General features: G+C 36.6%; 2 protein-coding genes across 2 annotated transcripts in view; one reads left to right on the top strand and one right to left on the bottom strand.

Annotated features, from left to right (window-relative positions):
• Positions 1–1,666, top strand: part of LOC142354528 (uncharacterized) — a 71,454-nt gene extending 69,788 nt beyond the window's left edge. Inside the window, exon 5 of the mRNA XM_075406850.1 lies at positions 1,389–1,666. Within this exon, the coding sequence (XP_075262965.1) occupies positions 1,389–1,561 (173 nt within the window). The 3' untranslated portion in view covers positions 1,562–1,666. The remainder of the gene's footprint in view (positions 1–1,388) is intronic.
• An 11,147-nt stretch (positions 1,667–12,813) lies between these two features.
• Positions 12,814–20,809, bottom strand: part of LOC142354673 (DENN domain-containing protein 5B-like) — a 57,402-nt gene continuing 49,406 nt past the window's right edge. The window contains 6 exon segments of the mRNA XM_075407029.1: positions 12,814–13,166; positions 16,951–17,153; positions 17,837–18,101; positions 18,727–18,824; positions 18,826–18,929; positions 18,932–19,003. Coding sequence (XP_075263144.1) covers positions 12,986–13,166; positions 16,951–17,153; positions 17,837–18,101; positions 18,727–18,824; positions 18,826–18,929; positions 18,932–19,003 — 923 coding nt within the window. The 3' untranslated portion in view covers positions 12,814–12,985.

The following is a 20,809-nucleotide window of genomic DNA, read 5'->3' as shown; positions in this document are numbered from 1 at the left end:
GGCACTATAATATACATAGCTGAGTACCAAGGCCTTCATGAATCCCAAACCGCTAAGTCCCAGCATCCTAAGGCAGACCCAAGGTGAGCTCCTTTTACAACGTTGAAGTATTAAGAGCTAGGGCTACTTATTTCTGCGCGCGAAGTAGGCTTACATATATCTCTAAGACTAATTGGCTCTGTAAAACACTGAAGATAAACTTCTATTAATAAGGTGGTAATACAATACAGCACCGGAGCCAAGAGTATACACATGGTGTATCTAAACTAACAGACTGACTAGAGTTAGTGTAGCTTGCGCTTTATATAAGAGAATAGGGTCTTCTCAGACTCTGATTGGCTGGAGGTATACATCCAGTATTTCTACTGCTACAATCCATTTGTTTCTTCCGTTTTTAATGAAATATACAATTGGAAGTGCCTCCACAGATCGCCATTTTAACGCACAGGTGTGTTTTTTGAAAATAAATATTTGCAACTGCACTGACGCAGCAGTACGCCGACGTGTTAGAGTGTCGAAACAAGAACGCATTTTATTTGAAATCCTATTTAAAATAAACTTAGTTAGGAATGAGAGCCAATTTACAAGGCACATTTACTGACAATTAGGCCAGTTCTCACTCAAGACTATCAATATCTCGTTCAAATGATCAATATCTATCAGACTACATTATCTCGATCAGGGTCAAATGATACAGGGGCGAATAAATCGGGGTTAAATGATAGGGGTTAAATGAAAAGGGGTGAAAAAGCGGGACACCTAATATCTCAATTAGTTAATTAATGAATTGTGACTTCTGCGTAAAGGAACAGCATTCGGCCACAGCAGCCGGTTTCGGTTCTCTGCTGTGCGTTTTCTCATTATCCATTAAGTTTCTTTGTATCAACGATGTTCTTTGTTGTTGACTATGGGCGCTTCTTTTGCGTCTGAAACTTTTACGTGTTTCCTTAATTGCAACCAAGATTGGCCAGGCTATTGTCAATCTGAAGATATGGTTAAGTGAGCTTATGCATACCTTCAGGCTGACCATATCCTGACCAATCTTGTCTGCATTAATGTTACCATTTTCAGAAATGTTATAGAAAATTTCAAGATTCAAGACGTGAAGCTACTGTTCTCACAAGCTGCTGTCCCCAAGCTATTGTTTCATCAGCCATAACGTGTCTCACAAGGTTGAAATAATCGAACTTTTCGAAAAATAAACTGTCCGTAATGCTCATTTGCAAGTGTTGGCGAAACTTGCAGACTATAATAGCAAAAATTATGTTCGCTATTGATTTTGCAGGTAGTGAAAATGTGAAAAGATTCTTTCTTTCAAACCAAAAACGATTGAAGCTCAACTAAAAGTTCCCGGTTGCATTGAATTGGTGAAACTTTTCCTCTTTTAGGGAAGCAAGAAAGAGAGAACGAGTTGAGATTTTCCAAAGTGAGTGAGTGTATTGAACACTATTTGAAGAATGGATTTGTGTTAGAGAACGGAGTGGAAATCAAACTGGCTAAGCCAATCAAAACAGGCCAAAAAGAGGACAAGTTCAAACTCAAAAAGTTCCTGCCGAAGTAATACAAACAAATATTAGTTAAAACCCAATTCGGTTTTATTGAAAAATTAGGATCTATTCTGTTTTGCCCCCTCCCATCCCTCCCCCCCCCCCCCCCCGTGTTTTTTACAACCCCAGTTACAAATTATATGTCGTTAAATAGCACGCTACTATGTAAAAAAATAGCACGTGCGCCTGGGGGCGTAAAATATATAAGCCCACTAAGCTGGGGGGGGGGGGGGGCAAACAGAATAGATCAAAAATTATTGTACTTAGGGTCTTTTCCGGTTCTGGCCCCCTAAGCAGCTTAGTTCATGCCTGTTATTTTCAAGGTTCAAGCGAATATTTTCAAGATTCAAGCGTTATTTTCAAGACTCAAGCGCAGATTCAAGATTCAAACGTTCATGCCTGTTATTTTCAAGATTCAAGGGGGCATGACTTCGTACTGGGGTTAATAACGGAAACGACCCAGAAATTATTAGACGCATTTCGGACAAGTTAACATCATTCTTACTGTCTACCTAAACTTTATATTTAATTAATTGTAAACTGATGAGCTTGTCGACATGAATAAAAGTCTTAGCTTAACGCATCATAAAACAAAGCGTGTTGAAACAACAAGTGGCCAATGGGGCTTAGCCACAGCAAAAGCTATTGAATTCTTAAATATCATAGCACTATACAAAACACTTCATTACGATGCAGAGGTATACCCCAAAATTTCCGCCTTAATAAAATTGGCTCAAAAATTAGTTACATACAATGAACGAAATTAGATGACATCCTTTGTATCTTACTTTTCGCAAGAGGGGTTCCACCAATTTTGCGAAATAAAAGAACATTCGGTGCGAAAAGTAGGTAACAAATCTTGTAGTACGTTTAGGCTCAATTTAGGTCTCTATTATTCGCGCGCATTTTGAGCAAGCAATAAGCACTTTAATAAAGATTTAATTGAAGCTTTCAAAGCTTTGAAGTACTTTAAATACATGCAACCACAAAAAGTTATTTTTTTTCGAAAAGTCCCTCGCACATCAAAGGCTTTGTATATCAATGTGGGACTGGCCAAATTTAATAATTAGTAATCAAAGTACTAATAAGTAGTAATAAGTAGTAACAAAGTAACATAAGTAGTAATAAAGTAGTAATAAAGTACTACTAGTAGTAATAAGTAAGGCTTAATTAAATAAGTAGTAATTAATTTAGGCTTAATTGCGGATTATATGCGAAATCGAGCTACATTGCATGCGAAAAAGCGATACGTAAATTGAGCGGATGCGTGATACAACTCGCGCGAAAAATAGGTTATTGAGTTTGTACCTATTTGTACCTCCCTCCTCCCCCGTGATTTTTACAACCCCAGTTACAAATTATATGTCGTTAAATAGCACGTTACTATGTAAAAAAATAGCACGTGCGCCTGGGGGCGTAAAAGATATAAGCCCACTAAGCTGGGGGGGGGGGGGGGCAAACAGAATAGATCAAAAATTATTGTACTTAGGGTCTTTTCCGGTTCTGGCCCCCTGAGCAGCTTAGTTCATGCCTGTTATTTTCAAGGTTCAAACGAATATTTTCAAGATTCAAGCGTTATTTTCAAGACTCAAGCGCAGATTCAAGATTCAAACGTTCATGCCTGTTATTTTCAAGATTCAAGGGGGCATGACTTAGTACTGGGGTTAATAACGGAAACGACCCAGAAATTATTAGACGCATTTCGGACAAGTTAACATCATTCTTACTGTCTACCTAAACTTTATATTTAATTAATTGTAAACTGATGAGCTTGTCGACATGAATAAAAGTCTTAGCTTAACGCATCATAAAACAAAGCGTGTTGAAACAACAAGTGGCCAATGGGGCTTAGCTACAGCAAAAGCTATTGAATTCTTAAATATCATAGCACTATACAAAACACTTCATTACGATGCAGAGGTATACCCCAAAATTTCCGCCTTAATAAAATTGGCTCAAAAATTAGTTACATACAATGAACGAAATTAGATGACATCCTTTGTATCTTACTTTTCGCAAAAGGGGTTCCACCAATTTTGCGAAATAAAAGAACATTCGGTGCGAAAAGTAGGTAACAAATCTTGTAGTACGTTTAGGCTCAATTTAGGTCTCTATTATTCGCGCGCATTTTGAGCAAGCAATAAGCACTTTAATAAAGATTTAATTGAAGCTTTCAAAGCTTTGAAGTACTTTAAATACATGCAACCACAAAAAGTTATTTTTTTTCGGAAAATCCCTCGCACATCAAAGGCTTTGTATATCAATGTGGGACTGGCCAAATTTAATAATTAGTAATCAAAGTACTAATAAGTAGTAATAAGTAGTAACAAAGTACTATAAGTAGTAATAAAGTAGTAATAAAGTACTACTAGTAGTAATAAGTAAGGCTTAATTAAATAAGTAGTAATTAATTTAGGCTTAATTGCGGATTATATGCGAAATCGAGCTACATTGCATGCGAAAAAGCGATACGTAAATTGAGCGGATGCGTGATACAACTCGCGCGAAAAATAGGTTATTGAGTTTGTACTTGTATTTCGCGGCTAAAATTAGGACACTTTTGCGAACACGGGATACGATATTCCCTTCCATTTTGCCGGTTTCTGCTAAAGTAGCTATTTTCCACAATATTGTACCACTTTCAATGTATTAACATAGTAAAAACGAACACGAGATACACACATCGGGCATATCTGCCCGTGACGATTTGGGTATACCTCTGCACTGTAATGTTCGAATTAAGAATTTTAGCAATTGCCGAGATATCAGCGTACTTTACGCCCAGTGATGTAAAGGATAACAATTTTGCTTGAAACAAAAAAAATGACGATTGAATTTTTTTAATGATGCTAGACTAGTTTTACTTATCAAATAGTGATAATCAGTTTTTGAACTGCGAGCATGACAGCCTTCGTAGTTATTTAGTTATTTAGGCCGAAAAAAGCAATTAATTGGTTTGAGAAAACACAAAAATTTTCAGCAAAATTAGATCTAATTTATATTTTAATTATCTTTATTTTGTTTATGTATCTTAGTTTGTTTAAATTTTCAGAAAAAAACAGATTGAAACCCAAATATTGTATTCGTTCAAATTTCTAATGAGACTTAGAAAGTTTTTTTGCTGATAAGTTTTGCAAAAGTGCCTGGGAGGCTATCTTTGAACTGCACCAAATCCGGGGGAAAATTAAATCCCCGGCCCTTGCGAGTTTCGATATTTGAAGAAAACTTATCTAAAGATTTTGCAGGAATATCGCAAAATCAAAAACGTCAGTCACTTCAACTACCACCAGTTTTTCAATTGGACAAAAGCCCCGTTTCATTATCGTTAGTCTTCGTAATTTCTCTAAACACAGGGGAAAATCGAATACTATCTTGTATAAGACATTCTTTCTGCTGATTTTATTTAATTTGATAATACTAGATAATTGTCAATTTCAATAGTTTTCAATTTCTTCCAAACCTTTTTAAAACCGAACTCAAGTTATTTCCATCATTTCACTAGCTCAAAGCAATTTTGTTTTCCGAAACAAAACAAACTGCTCAATTGCAGTTGAAAAAAAATAAATATACGCCATGAGATTCAAATAGAGTTCCCTGAAACTGAGGAAAGCTACGCAAATTTATGTTTCGCCATCATTTGGTTAAATTGTTTACTTTAGTTTTAATCTTTTTCATAGAAAGTCAACATCGATCTTCAACCGTTTTCTTCATAACCCAAATGTAGCTAATTTAGACTGCCACTGAAGAGCTAATGTATCTTTTATTTTTAAATTATCTTGGAATTATTGGTTTTTAAGAGATTTGCCGGGACACCACTATTTTATCTCTCCAAAGCCAATCGGAAAAAATTGGTAAACAAGAAAACTGCAATGTTACGAAGTTACTACCTTTACTAATAAATTTGGCGCGTTCGAAAAAGAATACATTAGAAATTATTCTTGCAAATAATTAACTACAATTAGTTCTCTTCGACAATCTCAACTAGATTGCACTAATTGTATACAGTTTGAATTTTGGGTTAAATTATCATCTTGATTATTTTACAACTTACGTTTACTGCTAAATTGTGTTCGGATTAGTGAACAAAAATACCAAGCGTATTGGGTATAATGGCAGTGGTTAAATTGTCATGTAACCGTTTGAAAAAACAGAGCAATTAAACGGTTAAATTCAACTTGAAACGCGCAAAATTGAATTAAAATAATCCTCGTAATTTAGTTGCTCTAAAATGATATTATTTGATTCCTATAAAACTTCATTACATTTTGGAGAAAAAATCATTCCTCGTAATTTAGTTGCTCTAAAATGATATTAATTGATTCCTATAAAACTTCATTACATTTTGGAGAAAAATTCATTCCGCGAGAACAAGATCAAAGATAGAATTAGTCATTAAATTTAATCTGCATAACATAATACCAACGTCAGTTCTCATTTAAACAATAAACAAACCGACTAACTTCGGTCGGATTAATAGTTCGGGAACGGCACGCAATGGGTGCAAAAACTCGGACCTCATAAGGTTTTGATCTCGCGACCTCCAGGATACCAGTCTGACATCTTACACAATCAGCTTTAACTGCTTTGCTTATCAAGCCCTAGCAATCGTTCTTATATTAGCATCAAACTTCATTTCGGAATGAGAGAAATTGAAGTCTCTCAAAATAAACTGAGTGGAAGTCAGTTGATACGTCACAGAATGTTCAAGAACAAAAGCGCAAAAACGGTCAAGCAAAAATTTTGCATAAAAAGACCAACACGTTTACAAAAACTGCTTCAAACCTCCAGAACACCTGGAACTTAGCATTCCCCTCTTGTTGACGAATAGTTTTTTAACATTGAACTCACTGTAATTTAACAAGTTATTTTGTTCGTTTTATAAAATTGTGCTATATACACACATAACTGACTAACGTCGGAAGAATTACTCTCGAACGAAGAGTGGGCTTTTTATTCAATGTCCGCGTGCTTCAGTCGAGGAAGAGAGAAAACGTTAACTCCAGAGAATTATATCGGTTACCACGTCAATTCTTATCATAGTTTTAATTCCATAAATTTACGTGCTCCCTAACCACGTATTGGGTGATAAAACCTGACAAAAAATCAGACAAATTTTTACTCTCTCATTGGGTAAAAAATATCGCCTATCTCGTTTAGCGAAGTCTTATCTTTTCACAGTGACTTTCTGTTTAACGCACCCTCGCATGTCGCTAACGCAAGCCGTGCGTTCTTGACCAACTCAATTGTGCCTTCACATTAACCTCAGGAATAAAATTTGATCAATCAATATTAAATTATTTTCAATTCTAAACATACTAAATAGAATGTACAGCACTATATTGCTTTTGAATAGCCGTTTTGAGACAAATTACACATATTTTGAGACATATACTACTGCTTATACTAAAGCGCACCAATAGCTTTTCAAAATAAACGGATCACATTTTCACGGATCATTTCGTGTCCGAATAATTCGCTCCAGTAATTCCTTGGAAAACTCAAAGTCAGACTTGGATTCTCTAAAATATTCTCCCTCTCCTTCGATTGTATAAAATTATAAAACCTAAAAATAATTTTTCCCCTCTTATTGATTTGAATGCTGAAATTCATGATCTCTATTGTCATACCCTAGTCAATTACCCTGAACGGTCATCTGCTAAGATCTTGCAAGACTCTTGTATGATTATGCATCATCTTGTAAGGGCTGTTATGATCTTGTAAGAACTCTTAGACTTTACCAGATAACCGTTAATCTTGCAATATTCTTACCAGATAACCATCAACTTTGGTCAACGTTCTATTGTCCCCTCTTATGAACTAGGAGACTAGTTAGTAGGAAACATTGTTCTTATAAGTTTCTGTAGAGTACCAAAAATCATATCAGCAGTCGATAATACTAATAGACAGAGTTATATCCTAACTAATCCATAAATAATTAGATAAGAAATAAGACCAGGACAGTCAAAATCAAAATATGTGATCCGTTCAAATTTACAGAATACTACATTGAGTGATTTGAAAACATGATTTGAAAAGTTTGTATACAAAATATAGACTACAGAGCAGAAAAGAATGGCATCTAAAAGCGGTATTTAAGTCAATAACATTTAGGAGAACATAGAAATGAGCAGAGAAGTCGTGCCTTTCAAATTATAGCACCCACCAACAGTCTAGTGGTCATATAACATGCCCCAACCCCCCCCCCCCTCCATTACCGCATAAATATTACGATGAAGGGGTTGGTGGGGATATTGTGAAACACACGTAAACTCTCACAAAAATGGGGGAGAAAAGTTCATTTGATTTCTGGTAAACACTATTCACGACATTGTAACAGCATTTTACCAACAAATAATAGCAATTCTTAGCTCTTTTCTAGTAACTCTTAGCCCTAGTTCTAGCTCTTTGAGCCTAGATTTCAAATGCATGACGTTACCTCCTTCCACTGAGACCGCTTCGTGACCGACAGCAAAGTTCAACCGACTGATGTCGGACAAATTTCTCGCAAATAGCTTGATCCTAGCATGGGACTTTTGTTAACCGAATATTCTAACTAGAAAAAAAATTTGATTTGGTCTATACAACTCTACGTTGAAAGTTTCCATATGTTTTATAAGTTCTCTCCTCTCTCTTCAAAATACTGTTTTTTTTTTTTAAAAAAATTAAAAAATCAAATCTATTTAAAGCTACCAACAATGTGTATTTAGTAAACAACTCCCAATAGTTACAAAATGAAAAATGTTGCAGCCCAGATGAGTACCATAGATTTGGTCAAGGCGAGGGTCTACGTACCTATGTATTAAATATAGGAAAGTCCACTTTTGATCAATTTCGTACATCAAATTCAGTACAAACACAAGAGCCCTGTCATCTTAATTATTTGCGGGGAATTGCGGCCACTTATCTTATAGTCACTGTTATTCTTTATTCTACATAATATCATAACAATTACCAGATATCAGCGCTCGTATTTCAGTACGCAATGTGCTAATGCACGGAAATGCACTTAAAAATAAGGTTGAAGATTCTATTAAAAAAAATTTGTTTCACTTCTTTTAAAAAACGAGCTAAATCATTCGGCTTATTGCCGAATCTCTTGCCTAAAAGTGGTAACTCCTTTTTATCCAAATTCTGTCAGTGTAGGCTCTTCGACACTAAGTGAACAATTCTACAATCAAACTTGTTGAATATATTCCGTAACGCACCGGGTACATCCTATTGTTTTATCTAGTGAACACGGTTTTTTTTAAGATCTCTTCGGTTATCATCGGAACTAACGCGTCAGTCTATCTCGGTGGGAAAGTAGATATAAACATTACTTTTGTTATAACACTGAACTGATCAAGCATCTTTAAAATTCGAAAGAAAACTTAACATACGAAATAAGACCCGAGGCCAATTTGATCGTCAAGAGAGTAAAGAGTAGCAAGGATGTTGATATCTGAGTACGACAACAGTTCTGTTGGTTCGACTTTATCTGAAAACCAATTGTCCCATCATAATTAGCCTATTATGTGAGATAAACTTTCCAAGGTTTCAGTCGACCTGACTAAGCTAAACCCCCTGCATCTCTGAGCTGTCAGAATGACAAATTGAGAGATGAACTCAACAATATCGAGAGCTCTGACCCCGCTTTGATGAATTTTATGGAAAAGCTTATTGGGTTGCTCCAAAACAAGCAAGCAACTATCAGCAAGCTAGCATCAAGGGCGCAATTCCTGGAGAAAAAAAAGAACCTTAACTTAGGTAGAAAAGGCTCCAGTAAAAGAAAGGTTTTCTCTCTATGTTTCAAAAACTTCTCTCGACACTCTTTCAGATTTAAAAATCTTTTGAATCTGCGATATTTTAGTTTTTTTCGGTCAATTATGGTGTTCTTTTAACTGTACCTACTCAGCACTGCACGTAACGTAAAAATTCTGCGGAATTTCAAAATTTCTAAAATTTGCTTTTGAAGAAAAGTCGTTTTCTTTTGAAAAAGTGTCATTTTTACATTTTCTTGGCGCCCTAGAGCAAAACTGGGTAATGTAAAATTCGTTAATGGTTAGTCTACTGGTTCATAAAAATTATGGGTACGACAGATTTGGGTATTAAAATAGTATTGTATGTTTTCTGGGTTTCAATGTTAGCTTTATTGGTTGGTGTACTGACTCCTCTAAAATATAGCTTCTTTGCGAATATCTCCCAAAGACCGATTTATTTTGGGCTTTTGAAGTTTCAAAAACGACTTCTCTCGAACTGCTTCTATATTCAGAGATCTCTTGAATCTGAGATATTTTAGTTTTTTCGGTCAATTATGGTGCTTCTTAAAATGTACCCACTTTTTGTGGTACACAGATTCTACAATTTGTAATTAATTCATCCATTCATCATTTCCTAAATTGGTATAATCCACGTTGGATTTGTTTACGTCTGATGTTAAGAGATTTCTTGTTGCAGTTCCTAAATCACTTTGTTCATGCCTTCGTTGCTAAACTTGTTAATCCATTGTTGCAAACATTTTCTTTTGCTAAGGCATATACCTTTGTCGAGCAACCATTCCTTGGCTGCCTATGTTGAATTGCTATCTTTAATTTGCTTTGTTGAAATTCACTACTGAAATTAAACTTCAATTCAATCGTTCTCTTTCCCAAGCGAAGCTAGTATGCAATTCTAATGGGCCGAAAAGCCCCGCAAATACATCTAACAGCACAATAATCTCTTAAGCCTCTTTCTGCCCGCGAATCTACCCTTAACTTATGATATGCGTTGCGTCTGCCTCTCTTAGATCGTATTTTAGATCCTAAGCATGGAAAGACATGCTCCCGTGAGACTGAAATTGAAAGGATCAACGATTCAACTAAGTAGTGTTTGTAGAAAGACACTCACCCTGCCGAATTTCGAGTTCCAAAGTATTAGGGGCTGCGAGGTCCGTGATAGGGAGCGGCATTTTAGAGACGTGATCGAAAATTCATTTGCCAAGGTTGTAAAAATTCATATGGGGCGGCAAGGACGTAAGTGAGAACCCGCAAAATTTGGTGACAGATCAGAGTACTTTTGGTTTGACAGCCCAGCACATTATGGCCCAAATGAAATTTTATCGCACTATTGGCAAAGAAGCCTAAATACAGAAAACCGTGAACAGGCTCAACTGCCCCGTTCATGCTAATGCAATCGAGCTTCAGAATAAAAGACTGCGTGAGCAACGAAAGAATTACTTGTGATCACAACGCTGATCAACAGTTTGCTGGCAACCTCGTGCACCTGTCTCAGCAGGGCTATGATGAACCTTTGTGGAATGTAATTATTGTTTTCGACATGTATTATTTCTAATTGAGTATTGGCTTGTGTTGTGAAAAATTTCTGAGACCACAGTGAATTAGCTAGTAACGGCGAGCCTATAAACCATAATACTTTCGTTATGAGTCCAGACATCCGTATAGTACATGCGTCTTGACCTCCATGTAGTTGTCCTTCGAAAAAAGACAACTTTTTATTCAAACGGGTCCGTACTGATTATTTATACACTGAATCGAGACTACAAGCATGACTCAACAATAGTGTAGAAACAATCGGATGCCAAAGTGTTACCTTAAATTTTCTGTAAGCATAAACAATTTCAGAAGATTACAATTGCCCAGAAATATTTTTTCAACTACAATCAGTCGTCATTTTAATTTTTTCTCGAACTAGAGCAAAATTGAGTTATGTAAATCCGTAGATGGTTAGTCTACTCGTTCATAAAACTTATGGGTAACAGTACATTTTATCGCAGATTAAAAAACATCGATCGGATAACATATTGCTATACAAAATGTATCCAAAAGACTACTTTTTGCTATGCAAAATTTAAGAACCTAAGCACATTTTATACGTGTCAGTATACAAGCGATGCAATAGTTATTACCAAAACTGCTAATTTCTTCCAAAAAACACAAAATTGCCCGAATTTAACCCTTAATTATGTGATTCAGCTCTTTATTTCACTACTAAATGAAGACATAGCTGGCACACTACTGAAAAATAGCCGAGATAGCTTCGTAGATCTGAAGTCTCAAAATTATAGTGAAAAAAACAAAGATGAAAATTCTTTTCGTTAAATGCTGAGATGTTATAATTTGATTACGAATCTGTATAAATTATTACTGCTTATATTAGCTGCTCTCAAATAACCTTCAATTAGAGTGATTGCGGCTTCATATGCTCGTTACAATAATCATGATGACGAAATACAAAAACCAAGAGAAGGCCAATATAAGCCCAAGCTATCGCTTTGTGGCTATTAATTAAAGCATTTAAAAAGGCTTCAACCCAATCAGAACAAAATTGTCGAACATTCTAACACCTTATATTTTTTACAAAAAAATAATCGTGATTTCGTAACTCTTTAAGAGGCAATCTGATAATTTATCACATTTATACTACTCGGGGGAAGGAAAATAAGAATTGAAGAAATACTTATTTTGACTTTATTTTCGAAGTAGATTTACTTATTTTTCACATTCTAACCCGAAATAATAGGTGGTGATAATTCAGCTTTATATTGTATACCTAATGCAGTCGAGGCAAACCTACTTACAAAAACAACCACGCCAGGAAAATGATCTTGAAATGGTGGGAAAAAATCAATTTAGGGCCTTTCTTAAGTCCTCAGGTTGTGGTCTCTGTGAAACGCTTCATTACACATTATCCTAATTATAAGTCAGAATAGTGTTAGACTATTCTGATGATTTTCAAACTCAACTCCATGATTTTCTAGTTGGAAATAAAAACTCAATGATGCAAAATGGAGCAGACCCAGAATAGAGTTTTACCCTTTGCGCCAATATTTAAAAAATGACGCAAAAAAACCTTAAATTAGAAGCTAATTTATGGTGACATTTTGCGGGGATTAATTGCCATGGCGGTCATAAAAAACACTGTGGGAGAGGCCCCAGTGCAAAGAAACGGCCATTACAGACATTCGAAAGCTAGATAACAGAACTGGCAGAAGGTATAGTTTGTCTGCATCAGTTTTCAAGATTCAAGAGCACTCAACTATCTCATCCAGGTGTGTCATTAAATAATCACAACCTAAATGTTACTAGCAGTTTCAGTTTAATAGTTAACCGGGTCAATGGACTTTATGTAACCCCCCCCCCCCCCCTTCCTCTTCATCCAGCACACATTTTCATTATCATAACGATGTGTGATCAAAATAATGCTTGTTTTTGCACTGATGATAATTTTTTACGGGTACGAGATATTACAATTGATTATAGACCATTATAAAGGTTGAGAATTTGGGGGGGCTGAAACTAGCTAAGAGATGCCAAAATGATTTATGCTGTCATTTTGGGGTAATTGAAATGTCGTGGGGTCCATTGATGAGGTGGCGGTGGAAAAGAGTAAATAAACCATTGCAGATATTTTTCCGTGGTAGGGGGCAATAGTTCCGACAAGTTATATGTCCCTGTAGATGATCACATGTTTCTGAGAATGGTCTTGGACAGTTGGTCGAAGTTGTAGGGTGCGAGAGTGCGCAACAGATTCACAAAGTAAGGTTTGAGAGACTCATCTCTGAAGAAGGAGCTGGGCTCATACATCTTGAAAACAGTCTCACTCGAACACACACAATCCACCCACAGATGCAGTTTATGCGCCCTAAAATACAACACAGAGCGGCAGGTAACAGCTTTGACCTTTTCGATTGGGTTACAGTTCAAAGGGATAAAAAACATGTATGGCAGAGCCCACTTTTTTTTTACTAATAAACTACGACTGATAAACTAATATTCTATGAATTTTATTACTACCATGAGTGCCCATTGGACACTAAAAAAACCGCATAGAAAAAAGATCTGTGAACAATTTTGGCAAAGCAACTTAAAATAGGAGGAAATGCAGCTCCTCAAAAATTTTCTTTTCACAAACAATAGTGATTCAAGTTCGGCTTGCGATTGCGACTGATAATGGTCTGCATAGCTTACTAAGAAGTAAACCAGCTATTACAAATCAAATATAAAAACAGAAACCGACTAACGTCGAGAAACCGAATAAAATACGGCTTGCGACTGCACTGATAATGGTCCGCATAGCTTACTAAGAAGTAAAACAGGCTGTTACAAATCGAATATAAAAAAAGATTAGCTCTCGAACGACTGGCGAGGCAAACAATTTAGAAGCAAGCATAGGCTGAAGAAACTTTTATGGTGCAAACAATTCTCATTCTCACTGGTGAGGGGTTTGAATCATCGACCTCTGAGACTCGGGGACATTAACCTCTGCGCCACACGGGCTCTGTACAGTAATCAATCACAGTCGGTTTTATTTTAACAAGAGACTTAATTTAAAAACGCGAGCAATTCAAATCCCGCAAAAAATCGATAAGTAAAGCGTGGAAAAGTCACTCCAGAAGTTTTCTAATGAGCTAGAAAAAAACAGCAAAAGAGAAATTTAAGTTTTTTAAATAACTGCTCAGACATCTTCCTCCTATTTGGACATTGTTCATAACATATGTGTTGTTTCAATTAGTTGCCTTCAAATATCGTTCAATCAGAATGACACACTTAGTTGACATCATCATTCAATTGAAGAAAATATGAAGGCGTAAGACTGTAAGACAGCTGTTCGGACCCTTAATGCCCTCCGAGCGCTACCTGTTTATCCAGGTTTTGATGACGAAAAGTCGAATGGGTCAGACGACAAATCGATCAAGCGACAAACCGCATTAATACAAGACCAACAGGATTAATATAATTACTACAAGCTTCGTTTGAGAGCAATTAGTAGGTCAACCGCAAAAAGGTCAACTCAACAATCAATTTGGTCGAAAAACGAATAGCTAACCTGCAAAAAAAAAAACAAGAATACTAAAATAATTGCAACACACTTTGTCTGATGGCGTTTCATGATTTTAGAAGAATCAGATGCGGTCAAGCGGGAAAAACATTGAAAAAGACCACAGGAGTAATATTGCTGCAAAATTCCTTTGAGAGAAATTAAAAAGTGGGGAAGTTATTCTTGAGAGTGAGATTGAGTTTGCATGTGTGATCAAAAACCTAATCACATGAATTAACAAAAGAACTTGCCCCCACTACGATTCAAAAATGAGGTCACGCAAGCAGTCGAGCTGCGAAAGTTTCATAAGGATGATAAAAAACCAAAAAAAAATCAATTTTACTGATTGTTGAAATATCCTAATTAGGTTCAACTGTTTTCAAATAACCATCAAATAGAGTGATACACTCAGTTGACATCATCTCATTCAATTAAAGAAAAAATGAGGAGAAGCCATTCTATGAGTGAGAAAAGTCATGTGGGACAAAACAAAATAATAATCAAGTAACCAAAATAATCGCGTGACCAAAACTCAGTCCAATAAGAATGAAAAACGACCTCACGCACTCAATTCTTTCAGAAATGAATGAATGAATGAATGAATGAACGGAATTCAGACTTGAAGTGAGCGTGGCAACACATACTGGTCACAAAAATTTTGAAGTCAAAACAACTCCTAAACTACATACAATTCAAAGAATTTTGATTGGCTGAACAACAAAACTGGACACAGCAAGACAAGTTTGGATTCAAAAACTCGAAAAAAGGATTGAAATTGACGGAGGTGAACAAAGAAGTCAAACAATTGAAAAAAACTAACACTAAAATTAGTAAAAAAATTTCACGACGCAAAATCACTCGGTTTTTCGCTCTACTTCCTGGTTCGGCTTGACCAAAATAATTTCACCAATTTGACAGGAAGGTGTCAAACTCTAAGAATTGCCCTTCACGCCATGAATTTATGTCTCTTAAACAGTTCCGGTGAATCTCATATGTAGAGACTAGTGAGCCGTACGGCTCTGAGAGAACTTAATGCCCTGTTTAACTCGTTTTTGAGGGCGAAAAGCAAAATGGAGAGACGAACAAAATGATGAGAGAAAAAGATGGTAGCAAGAGAAATCGCAGTAAAAGACCAGCAGGACCAATAGAATTGCTAAAATCTTCAGTTGAGAGCAATTAATAACATAGCTGAAATAAAGTCAATTTCAAAGCGAGGAAGTCATTTTTGAGAGTGAGGTAAGTCAAGTGTGACCAAAAATTTAATAACGCGGATGAACAAAAAAACTCGCTCTACTAAGAGCGAAAAAAAACGTCACGCACGTAATTCAGTTGAAATTGCATGATCGAATGAACAAAAAGTGGCTGTGACGTTTAAAATTAGAGCGAGGAAAATTCACGCCGCAAAACCACTCGCTTTTTCGCTCAGATCTTAAAAAAAAGACAGCGCCCCAATACAATTCAAATTCTTTGAACTGTAAAACATAGCTGGCAGATTGCCAGAAAATAGCCGCAATAGATTCGTAGATCGGCAGTCTAAAAAAACAGTAAAAAAGACAGACCAAAAAAATTGGTCTTTTCATTGAAGGCTGATATGTTACATTAAGATTAAAACTCTGTATAAGTTTTTGCTGCCTCATTTAGCTGATCTCAAATAACCTTCATTTAGAGTGACACGCACCCATTTGACCTTATCTCTTTGAATTAAAATAAATAGAAGTCAATTTCAAAGTGAGGAGGTCATTTTTGAGAGCGGTAAGTCAAGTGTGACCAAAAATTTAATCACGCGCATGAACAAAAAACTCGCTCCACTAAGAGCGAAAAATGACGTCACACATGCATTTCAGTTGAAATTGCATGAACGAATGAACAAAAAGTGGCTGTGACGTCATATGGTCGTAACAAAAATCATGACGACGAAAGAAAAAGAACATAGCAGGACAAGTCCTGACGTACAATTCAAAGAATTTTCATTGACTAAACAGAAAAACTAGACTTAGAATGGACTATGAGTGAATTGAAAAAACCATTTTTAAAAAAATCAGATAAAAAAATAAGAAAAAAACAGAAAATCAATGTCAAAATGCCGCATGAACAAAAAAACACTAGCGAGAAATTAAAATTTAATTCAAACAAAAAAATTAGGCCTAGAATGAGCTGTGAATGGATTGGGAAAACCATATAGAAAAAAGCCGATCCAAAAAAATCGAAAAAACAGTAAAAATCAGAGTGAAATTGCCGCATGTGAACAAAAAACCACTACCGAGAAACCGAATCTTTGTTCAAACACTGTTTTCTCACTCTACTTTAAAATTAGAGCGAAAAAAATTCACGCCGCAAAACCACTCGCTTTTTCGCTCCATTTCCTGTTTCGGCGTGACCAAATTCACTACTCCAATTTGACTTCAAAAATCATGAAAATGTGTGAACATATCTGAAAAAAAAAGACAGCGCCCCAATACAATTCAAATTCTTTGAATTGTAAAAAACCAAGAGAAGGCCAATAATAGCCCCAGCTATCGCTGTGCGGCTATTAAAAAGTATAAAATTATAAATGATAGATGGATATGTTCCGCGGAGGGGTTCAAGGACAATTCGCAATGGTATCTACCTGAGGGCAAAACATGCGAGTATGTGGAATTTGAGGTCTTTCGCGAAGAGAGTGGAGTTGAATCTGCTGGTCGCCATGGCAACGTCACTCTCGATTGGGCTGAGGTGTGTCTTGGCAGCCAATTCGTCCTTGAAGGCAATGAACAGATCCCAGGCGTGAACTGAGCGAAACATAGTCGGAGACTTGAGGCCAAAGTGAAACACCTGAAGACAAAACGAATTAGGAATCGTTCCCATTTATTCCCCTCCCCCTCTTAGTGGGTGCATATAATTTGCACCCCCAAGAGCATTCGCCACATTTTTACAATAATTTACTACGCAATGTCACGTGCTCAGTAACAGGGGGTGCATAACGTACTGGGGGGGGGGGGGTTGTAATACGCACCCACTAACATGGGGAGGGGGACAAACGGTTAAGCATGGGAATACTTTGAGATTAATTTAAAAATAAGGGTAAAAGCTTTATATTACGGTACTCAATGTTATCTGGTTTTCCAGCAGAAAAACTCTAATCCAGTTAGCAGGTCAGACTTTTCATTTCATTTCAGGTGAGACTTTTCATGAACAAAGCAACGACGAAAAATCTCTTACAGACGCTTCAGGCAGGAATTTACTTAAGCAAAACAACAATTTCGTACCACTTCCGTGTATAAAGCTTTCACATTATTGTTGCATACCAAAAAGGATCTTTTCGATTGTGCCCCCCCCCCCCCCCCCCAGCTTAGTGGGCGCATATTATTTGCACCCCCCCCCCCCCCCCGATGCACGTGTTACATTTCTACACAATGATTTATGTAATGGCACGTGCTCTGTAATTGGGGGTAGCATAACGTACATGGAACACACACGGAATAGATCCCCCAAAAAATGAAAAAGGGTACACATACTTGTAGCAAAGCATTCATGAGTCCTCCGGGTCCACAGACTAATTTGGTCAACTCATCAACTGGGATCTCTGAAATTCCCCTCCCTCCGCCTCCCCCACCGCCAGCTGGTGACTTGGAGTTCTGGTCCACTGCTGGCCCTGTTGCCCCCTTTGGCGATGGCAACTGCTCACTTGGAGTCGGATTGGTAGCCGTGCGAGAGTAGAATCTTGATAAACCTGAGCTTAGTGAATGCGGGTTAGGGGGGTTGTGGGTGGGGGGTTTATTGCTAACAATTCCTGCAGGTGACATTGGCCCACTCGAATCCTGGAACAGCAATGCCAATTATTCGCACCTGTCTGAGAGCATACTACCAACTCTTGCTGCAATAACAAAAGTAGCCGATAACAATAACCTTCCGATGAAAAAAATTGTTAGCGCGCAATGAATATGTACATATTTTGTAAAAAAAAGTATCAACCTCTACTTGCAATTTGCTTCACCTAAAAACTAACTTGATTAGACTACAAGATCTATTATTTACCTACGAGGCTATTCCCGCAATCTGCAAAAATTATTCCAAGCAATTGTTCACAGTTAACTTCATTTCATTTCCTCAATTATAATCTCAATTTCATTTCTGAATTCAATTTCTGCACTCACACGTCAAATTCTAATAAAATAATCAAGTTGGATTTGCACTGCAAATTCAGCCACTTAGACAGACTTGTTAATGCTAAGCGAAAAAAAGTCCAACTATAATAAATTCATTCGAAGGAATAACTCAGTATATACCTTCCGCATATCATGGCGATATTGCAGCGGTTGAATGTTCCCTTGAATTACAAAATCTGGCACTGAATATAGCAAAATAATGCGTCGTCATTCAAGAAACTTTGAGCCACAAAATGGACCAACTCACATTTTGCTGATAAAAATGAAGCGCCTTGACCAAATCGTTGACTGCATTGCCAAGACTCTCCTGTAGTTTGCTTGTCTTCGGCTTAGCAAAAAACTGTCAAGTTTTCGGTTAAACGAGTGAGAGAGCTCCTTCTGAATGATGAAACACTGAATGAGCCAGGGGAGGGTAGGGTGGAGCCAGGTGTGGTTGCCCTGCTGGATGGGGGAGGAAAGCACGTCTGCCTCTCACTGGGGTAGCCGGCGACTTGCTCCGAACCACATTGGGGATATCTATACAAGCATTTGATGAAATAAAAAGCTGTATCATTTGTCGATTTTTAAATGGAAACAAAGACTTTCGCATCTATCCCCCCACCGTTTAGCGGACATATATTTTTACCCTCCCGTGGTGTACATGCCATTTTTTACATAGTAACGTTGCTATATAAAACAATAGTTGTAACTGGGGTCATCAAAACATTGCGGAGAGGGGGAAAAGGATAGAGTCAGATTTCTACTCAAGATAATAATACGGTGCGTGACACTGCAGTAGACGACAAATTGTTCAAAGTTGGAAGTGCGAAGCTCAAGCCCACCTTGAGGACAAAAATAAGTAGTAAATCCAGGCTCATTCATTGAAACCAAACATGAAAAACCATAGCACGAAAAAACAAGCTTTTGAAATCCGATCCTTACCATGCTTTCATGGCCTTCAAATCAGCGGTCTACAAATTATCTACAGGATAAATATGAGGATGAAAAAAGTTGTCAAAGAGGAGTTAATTAACCTGGCAACCAAAATCAGCCTCTCAATAAAATAATAAAGAAAAGTGATTACTGCCGCACAAATTGATCTCGAGCGAGAAGCAAAAGGTTTGGCTGCAGCGAGCTTAAGCATACGTAGGCTAGCCTCACGGGGAGAACGGAGAAGTCATAAGTGGCGGATCGCAACTTAAACTAAAAATATCCGTTTTCAATCGTTCCTCGGCAGATACTTTGAACCTTTAAAAACACCTATTACAGAAGTTTGTTCAAAACCAATTTTTGTTTCTGAAATCATTCCAGTATTATATCTGCAAGACCTGAAAATATTCATTGGCCCTTGAAGGTCGATTAACTCGAAAATGACCCAAAAATTTAAGAAAAAGAAATCAAATGCAAATTATAAGGAAATGTTGCTAAAACTCGTGATATAAATATCTTCAGAATCATTTCTGTGTCTTTACAGCAATCCACTAACCCAATTCCAAGCTTTAAAAACTCATTGGCTCATAGATCGATAGGCAATAACTTTTAGACAAAATTTCAAACTTCAAAAAATAGAAATTCGTTCTTTTAAAAATGCTGAAAGCCATTTCAATTTGCCCCTAGCAACTAATTAATAACATACTGTCAAACCCTGGATGCGGTTACGTGGCTACTGAGGCAAGAAAAAAATAAATAAAATACAAATGTTATAAAAAAAAACTTGAAAAAAATTGCAAATTCTATCAAAAAACTTCTAAAAGTCGAAAGGTTAAATTGTTGAAAACAAATCCATTGAAAATAAAAACCATGCAGTAACTTTTTATCAGAACGTGGAATAGGTTTTCTTGCACTTGAGAATGGACGAATATCAAAAACTGACAAAATCTTTAGGAAACATTGAAGAAATGCAATCTTATCAAAAAAATGCTATTCGAGACTTAAAAAGTTTAGAAGCATTCCATTGTTACTAGAAATTATGCAGTGCCTTATTAACAAACCTCAAAGGAGATTGCCTGGTTCCTCAGAAACAGGAAAAACTGAAAAAAATGATGAAAATTTTCAAAAACCTGAAAAAAAATGCAAATTTGTTCAAAAAAATTGCTAAAATTAGTGATAAAAGTTGAAACCTATTCCATGGCAACTAAAAATTTTTTAGTAACTTATTATCCAACCCCTAATGAGATTTTCTTGCCCCTGGGACTCAAACAACTTGAATGATGACAATAAATATGTCAAAAAACATGAAAAATTTGCAACTTTTGTCAAAAAATGCTAAAATTCATGATTGAAAAATTGAAAACCGTTCCATTACGACTAGAAACTGTGCAGTAATCTATCATCAAACCCTAG

This window comes from Convolutriloba macropyga, chromosome 15 (genome assembly GCF_964194025.1).
Source record: "Convolutriloba macropyga chromosome 15, txConMacr16.3, whole genome shotgun sequence".
In the NCBI taxonomy this organism is placed as follows: domain Eukaryota; kingdom Metazoa; phylum Xenacoelomorpha; order Acoela; family Convolutidae; genus Convolutriloba; species Convolutriloba macropyga.
The sequence above is the reverse complement of the archived record's forward strand: the minus strand, read 5'-3'. Positions and strand labels throughout refer to the sequence as shown.